This window comes from Micrasema longulum, unplaced genomic scaffold, assembly GCF_059751315.1.
Source record: "Micrasema longulum isolate JH-2025_06_02 unplaced genomic scaffold, ASM5975131v1 h1tg000024l, whole genome shotgun sequence".
Classification (NCBI taxonomy): domain Eukaryota; kingdom Metazoa; phylum Arthropoda; class Insecta; order Trichoptera; family Brachycentridae; genus Micrasema; species Micrasema longulum.
This window is the reverse complement of record NW_028277232.1, coordinates 864,401-872,265: the sequence shown is the minus strand read 5'-3', so window position 1 is coordinate 872,265 and position 7,865 is coordinate 864,401. Positions and strand designations below refer to the sequence as shown.

The following is a 7,865-nucleotide window of genomic DNA, read 5'->3' as shown; positions in this document are numbered from 1 at the left end:
TTTCTTCCTACCTACCCAAACCGTTCAGTTTGAGAAAATTATAAATACATGGACATATTGAATCTTACATAATAGGGTTGACCGAATTTTGGTCAGTTATTGGATGGACGCCAGATTTGCAATCTGTCAGGATCGTTGTTTTCTTCCATCTGTTAAGTAGAACTATTATCCTTGTTGCATAACTTAGAAAGAGTCAACAATATAATTTATCTAGGTTCTCTCATCAGTAATGATAGTGGGTGTGAAGATGAAATACGGCGACGTTTTGGTATTTCCAAAAGTGCTATGAGGCTGCTGAGCATTCGGAAGAATCGCAGTATAACCATTAACACCAAAAAGAGACTGGTAAAGACCTTGGTTTTCTCAGTGTTCATGTACGGTGTAGAGTGTTGGACACTGAGAGAATCTAAAAAGGAAAAACCGAAGATTTCGGAATGTGGCGTTGGTGGCAAATGCTGCGGATTTCCTGGATGGCCTGACGAACAAATGTATTTATACATAAGAGAAAAACTTACATCCGTGTGCGAGAAAAGGATCCTGCAGTTTTTTTTATATATTTTCAGGGATAACTCTGATAGTTTGGAGAAAACTATATTCCTGGGAAGTATCGAAGGGACTAGGCCGTGTGGACGTCAACCGACGAGGTGAAGCAGTTAGTCACTGAATTATAAAAATCACCACTGACGAATGCCTATAGAAGAGCACAAGACCGTTCCAGATGGAGGGAGACAGTCCACAGACGAGCCATAGAGTCAGGCGTAATAACCATCCTCAGACATGAGGCACTTATTGAAGAGAGATTAATATCTTAGTAATATAATTAAATAAAATCTTCGTTCGCCACTGCTACAGTCCGCTGCTCTAACAGGTATAACATTCCTAATAATTCAATTTTTCCCAAAATGGTATCTAACCAGCAGAGGTTGGGTGAGATTTTTTTTTTAAGAGGAGTTTATTTAAGTTATGTTTGATTTCAAATGTATTTTTTGTTGCTTAGGTGTGTTCTTGTTTATAATATAACAGCAGATAATTTTCAATTACTAGGTGCTTTAACGTCATTAAAGTTTTCCAAAAAATTGCATTTTAAAAAGTTTGCCACCTAAAAACACCTTCCCCTAGGTATGCGAAATTTAATGTTGATATCAAATACAATCGAGAAAGTGCTTAAGAGATAAGTGGAAACCAGAGTAAGATCGGACAAGCAGAACGGTGGGGAAAGCATTAAACATTTGATATAAATATTATACATCTTGGAAATTTCATCAAAACAACTAAAATTGTAATCACTCACATCCTCATTTCTTTCTGGTTTTGCACAATCATCCGGTTCCCGTATAAAAATAAAATTTCAAATCAACTTTCTTTTAAATTACTACTTGAAGGGGTCCGATCGAGTGCATATTGGGATTTAAAGATAAATAAAATTTTATCCTATATATCACCATAATTTTTCTACAAAGGTACATAGGGTACCGAGTTAGCAGTTACATAAATTTTTGCATTTCACAAAATAAATCATTCACATCTCAACGGTCCACGTAAAAAATATAACTACGCTCCTAAAGGAAAGTTGTGTCATTATTAAATAATTGAAAACGCTTTTAACACAAATGGATTATATTTATTTATTTATTCATTTAAGTATATTAATACATCCAAAGTAGTTGTGCAATAATAACAAAAAAATAAACAAAATAAATTCGGTACAACAACATTGAGAATCGATTAAAATCGTATGATTGAATAACTTATGATTTTCCAAGGAAAAAATTACATAAATGAAAATTATCGACTCACATATAAAACACATTTTTCAATAATTATTATATCAGTTTACCGATTTATGGTTTTACCATGCTTAAATATGTTTTAATTCATTTGAGAATATGTAAATACGAATAAATAATTTTAGAACTACGCTATCTGAAAAAAAAATCGGGAATAATTGTTTTCAAGTTTAATTATAGAAAACAAAACGTAAGTTACTTGCATTATATACAAATCGAAGCGAACTTGTTTAGGGGTAACATGTTAAAAACTAAACATCAATTAAGCTCCCACAAATCTCATACGTTTACGTTTAAACGTTGTTTTTGAATAACATCAAATTTAATCCACCAATATAATAATAAAACATTTAATTTTTATTTTTTTTAATTCGTAATCCAAATATCAATGTACTCTGTATATCGGCAGTTTAAAAACTTTTGGAATGATGATCCAAATATATTTATTTTGTGAGACCCAAAACGAGCATACTCAGAATTATCATCGGTGAAGATATGAGCCATCTTGAAGATCCACCCGTCACTGGAACAAAAAGAAACATTAATTGTTTATTTTATGTAATTAAATTTTGTTTTATAATTTTAATGGCGTTTCACCTTAAAGGTGTTTTGCTAATGAGGAACTTCAGCCCTACGGGAAATTAGATACAAAACATGTTTTCTTACGCGGGGTAAAAATTAGAGCATTAAATTGTACGGCAACGTTTCTTGAAAATATACGAAAAAAATAATAAAAAAGATTTAGATAAAAACGCACTACTTTGCATGACGTCACTGGTTCATGTGAATCAACCTATGATCTGAGAGCTATGGAAGATTTCCGGTCTGCTTGTCATTTCTGGCCCAATGAATGAGAATAAGCGGAAATGAACCCCTGACGTTACACGCGGAGTTATTTCAGAAATACAAAACTTCAAAAAATCGTAGCGCTGATAATACGACGTATAAAAATAAAAAATAAATATTTTTGACTTAGTTTAAATAGTCTATTAACAAATAAAAATAAATAAAAAAACCACTGAACTTCCTCATTATTTGTTATAATCGCCTCAAATAATATATTGTATTGTTTAATACACGGTTTTAAGCATGGGGGACTTTCATACTTCCCAAATACACAAATGCTTCTACCGGGGTCAGTTTTCACAGTAGTTTTATTTATTTATTTTATTTAATAAACATTAACAACCTTAAAAATTATTCAAGATTATAAACAAAAATTAACCGAAAAATTATGCAACAAAAATTATAAAACTGACTGTTAAATAACCCATTTTTGCTTCCATTCTTAAACCTTTCAGTTCTTTCCTGCAGTTATATAGTCATGATCCTATAACAACGATGCATGCAATAAAACAATATAAAATAAATAAAATAATGTAAAATAAATAAAATAAAATAAAATAAAATAAAATAAAATAAAATAAAATAAAATAAAATAAAATAAAATAAAATAAAATAAAATAAAATAAAATAAAATAAAATAAAATAAAATAAAATAAAATAAAATAAAATAAAATAAAATAAAATAAAATAAAATAAAATAAAATAAAATAAAATAAAATAAAATTAAATTAAATTAAATTAAATAAAATTTAAAAAAATAACAAAAAAAATAAAAAATAATAAGTAGCTTTTGCAAATTAATCGTTTTTTTAATTAATCCTAATATTGCAAGAAGATAATTTAATTGGAAAACCATTAAATACCAAACCAAAACCATTATTACCACCGGACAAAACACATAGACGGACTCACTAAAGTAATGGCATCACTACATAGCCTCTTCTACAAAATTAAAGATTTTATACCAAGAAAGGAAAAAATTATGATGTACGAAGCCTATGTCAAAAGTAAATTGAGTTACATGATCGCCTTCTGGGGAACTGGTAACAAGACAGACATAACAAGAATACAAAGACAACAAAATAAAATCCTTAAACTAACATACAACCTACCCTACCTGACCTCTATGACTGAACTGTACAAAAAAAACACACCAGTTTGACATAAACTACTTGACTAAAATTGAGACCTTAAAAATTGTGCACAAAATAACACTGGGAAACATTCAAGACGACGACATAATATTAGTCAAAAATGCTGACATACACAAATGTAACACCAGACAACAATAACACTATCATATTGAAAAAGCAAAGACAAACACAGGACAGTCAAAAATACTACATAATGGACTTCAACACTACAACGACTTACCTTACTACTTGAAAACTTTTACTGGAGACCAATTTAAAATCAATCTGAAAAAGCACATGATGACTAACTAGACTAGACGAGACATAAAATGACAATATTAAATTTCTAATGTAACCCTAACGGGTTTTTTAAAATTGTAAATAAATAAATAAATAAAAAAAACCCACTAACGCCGACGCGACGGTCAAACTAAAGTATAAACATGCCGGAAAAACAACATTACATAGATTACGAACCCAAAACGAACGCCTCTCTGTTGTCCAATTGCGGAGTGATTTGTTGGAGCATGTACGCTCTGTTGGATGACCACAGCTTGGGCGAGATGTGCGACGTGCAGCGTGCGCGCAGCGGGCCGCGCCGGAAGTGCTGCGCGCGCAGGCGCACGTGCACGCCCAGCGTGGACGTCAGGAGCCCGAACTGGTGCACCGCCGGACTATACTCTTCCAGCTCCTCGGACTTGATGATCTGCACAAAGCGGGGGAAATATGGAATGTGCATCATCATCATAATCGCATTCACCATTCTGCCTAAGTTTAAATATCCGTTTTCTTTCAATAATTATTCTACCGGTTGATTTTTTTTCAATGTACAAATGACAAATTTTTGTCAAATAGTAGATCGTTAATTTCAGAATAGATACTCTTTGTAAAACACATTTATTTGTACCATTGGTAGATACTCAAATAACAATAGTGCTTTTTCTAGCAAAAAGTTATGGACTGACATTTACTAATATTTATGTTTTATTCTTTGTTACAACTCCTCTAAAATAATTCGTTTAGTACTATAAATATTAAAAGCATTACTTTGTGGTTAAATACTTTTTTAAATGTTATCATATAACCTCTTACCGACTTTTCTATGTCTACCGGTTTCGAGAAGTACCCGTCTCTTCGTCAGGTAATCTAATTAATGCATTTTTGTCATAATTAGTTCATGTACTTATTAAAATGCATATCGAGATGGTTTTATATTTATGTGCAACAACTATGGTGAAGGTGTATGGTGGGTTTTGTATGTTGGCTTAATTGGTGTCCCGACGAAGGGATGGGTCCGTCTCGAAACCGGTAGACAAAGACAGGTCAGTCAGTGGTTATATACAAATATATAATAACATTTATCAATTCGTTTAGGTTAGTTTAAAAACAAAAGAATCATCAATAGTCGAAATAGTTGTAAATATTTTATATTTCAACTTAATAAACATAAAAATATATTGTTCGCCTCGTGGTCAAACTTCCACTGCGTTTGCCGACAGCGGAAAAGGTTTCTTGTTCGATTCCTGATATGGTCGACATGAAATACTAGAAAAAAATCTTATTCATGTATTTATACACAAAAAATAATACAATTCATCAAGTCCTATTGAGCTGCATGACGGCAGTTTGTCAGTACGTGCTTATCAGAAAGATTGTATGTATTATTATTGTCTCTGCATTCATAAAGTAAAAATTCTTATTACTACCAAAAATATAATTCATAACAGAATATAGGAAACAGATAGAAAATCAAAAACAAAAATTGAAATATGACAGAAAAAAAAAAAAAAGCCCGCTCCAAAAGCCAGCTTTAACAAACGTCTCTCTTTTGCACCTGATAAATTTTGATATGTTTTTATTTTTAAAAAGAGTAAATTATAAATTTTACGTAAGACGGATTATCTTAGCAAAAAACATAAAGATACGGTGCCATTGCGTACTAATACACTGCCCTTTGCATTATTAGCAGAGGAAAAGGGATGATAAATCAATAATAAATAAAAACACTCGAAGTTTTATCTACAAAACAATAAAATAAACACATGCAAATTACCGTGAGTCGACATTTTTATGTTATAAAGACAAAATTAAAAACATACACATTTTTCAGAATAATCAATGAAGATAAATCTAAAAGACAACACTCTGTATTCAATTTTCCGTCACAATAGATCTTTACAGATCGCAATGACGTCAGAAGCTTATCTATACTATCACCGACCCCACCACTAAGAATAATAAGAATGTATTCAAATTAAGAAATAATCCCTGCATATTAATGTCTCTCTCACGGTAAAGCAACAAATAAATTATAATGTTGAAATTTAAATTCATAAAAGAGTTAAAGGATTAATCCTTTATTGTCCGTTTTTTTATGCAAATAATGGAAAAAATAATGAGAAAAAAGTTAACTTTCTTCAGTTGCAATTGCATATTAAAAAAAATAAATTAAAGTTTAAATGGACAAAATGCTACATCGGGCATTTAAAGGTTAAACAATACAAGAATGTAAGGAAACCAAGAAATAACGACTCTTGTGAACATCTTTTATATAATAATGAATGTTGCGGAAACAATTATTACTTCAAATTTTAAAAATAACAAAGATCTCGCCTTTGAACATTAGCTAAATTACACTTTTGACAGAATGCGTGCAACTGACTTTTTGATTCAAATATTTTCATATATATATTTTTTTATTATTAATACAACACATAATACAAAAATTACATATTATACTCCCAGAAGTTATTTGAAACTCATTTGGAACCGTACATAAGAAAAAACATTTTTTTGACGATACATAATATCATACGAATTAATACATCCGAAATAATAAGAAAACATTATTGTATAAGAAACATAAAACGCCATATTATAAAAACTACATTAATAATTATCACTATCAATAAGATTTAAGAAATATTTTTTAATTGCGACGCTTCTGGATTTTTTATTAAGTTTTTCGTGTCTTAGCTCTTAAGGCAGTTTATTATATTTGGAATGGCCAATATTTTCTAAGGACCTACTGCCAAACTTTGTTGAGCGAAACTTAGACATATGAAGATTCTCTGAATAACGCGTATTGTAATTATGAATATTATGACCAAATGTGTATTTTAAATTTGAGTGAGCAGAAAAGTTGACGATATTTAAAATAGTATTGGTTATTTTATAAACAATTTTACCATGGCGGGGACTTTTAAAAACAAATTATAATGGCTAGTATGTATGCAATAATATGTATACTAGTCGCCGAGTGATAAACATGTTTGGAATCACTTTTACACACCGATTATCGGTATGTTGCAGATCGTCTACTTTAGAGAAGTTCACAACAGGAGTTCACTTTTTAACGTTATCAAGTTAAAAATGCAGAAGTTATCTCAATAAGCTTTTTAAAACTGAATAAAACACCGAAGTCTACTTTCGTCATCAAAATGCATTTTTAAGTTGAAATAAAAATCTGAAGTCCGCTTTTTAAATGCAAAAAGCAGTAGTCCCAGATATGCCATTAATATGTAGTATTATTACAATATTTTGAGTTTGTCCAAATGTTTGTAGACAAAATACTGGATTTCACCCCCTAGAGAGAAATTACGATTATTAAATTACAACGGAGATAGAGAACATTTTAATGAAGGGAATATGGAAGAAGAAAATGGTGAATGTTACACAGTGTATTAAGTGGCCACTTAAACCAGATAATGACAGGTCATAAGCCTTGTACATGCCTAGACTTCCGTATTCCCTTTTCAAAATGTTTTCCTTCTCTGTTGCGACAAATTTTGATGTATTTTCATTTATCGAGACAAAAGTTTCATTTCTGTAGATTTCAGATCCTGTGTTGAGTAGGGAACGAATAATGACTACAAAAATATAATTATAGTACGAGTATAACAAGAACATCATTAAAAAATAACATATCATCATTAGGTTTCCTGCTTCGCATTGTCAAAGACTTTAATTCACTTATAGTAATAAATATTTTGTATGTAGCATTAGTTCGTAGACCGTTAGAATATAATTCCACTGTTTGGTCTCCTCAGTATAAATTACACATTAGGAACATAGAGAGAATTAAAAAAAAATATTTGAG

General features: G+C 30.6%; 1 protein-coding gene across 2 annotated transcripts in view; it reads right to left on the bottom strand.

Annotated features, from left to right (window-relative positions):
- Positions 1–1,599: 1,599 nt before the first annotated feature.
- Positions 1,600–7,865, bottom strand: part of LOC148285560 (cell adhesion molecule 2-like) — a 100,748-nt gene continuing 94,482 nt past the window's right edge. Inside the window, exons 5-6 of one of the 2 annotated variants that reach the window (XM_088243678.1) lie at positions 4,244–4,472; positions 1,600–2,310 (exon numbers count right to left, since the gene is read on the bottom strand). In XM_088243678.1, the coding sequence (XP_088099804.1) occupies positions 2,231–2,310; positions 4,244–4,472 (309 nt within the window). In that variant the 3' untranslated portion in view covers positions 1,600–2,230. Of the gene's footprint in view, positions 2,311–4,230; positions 4,473–7,865 lie in introns of both variants that reach the window. The other variant, XM_088243687.1, reaches the window with a different exon arrangement.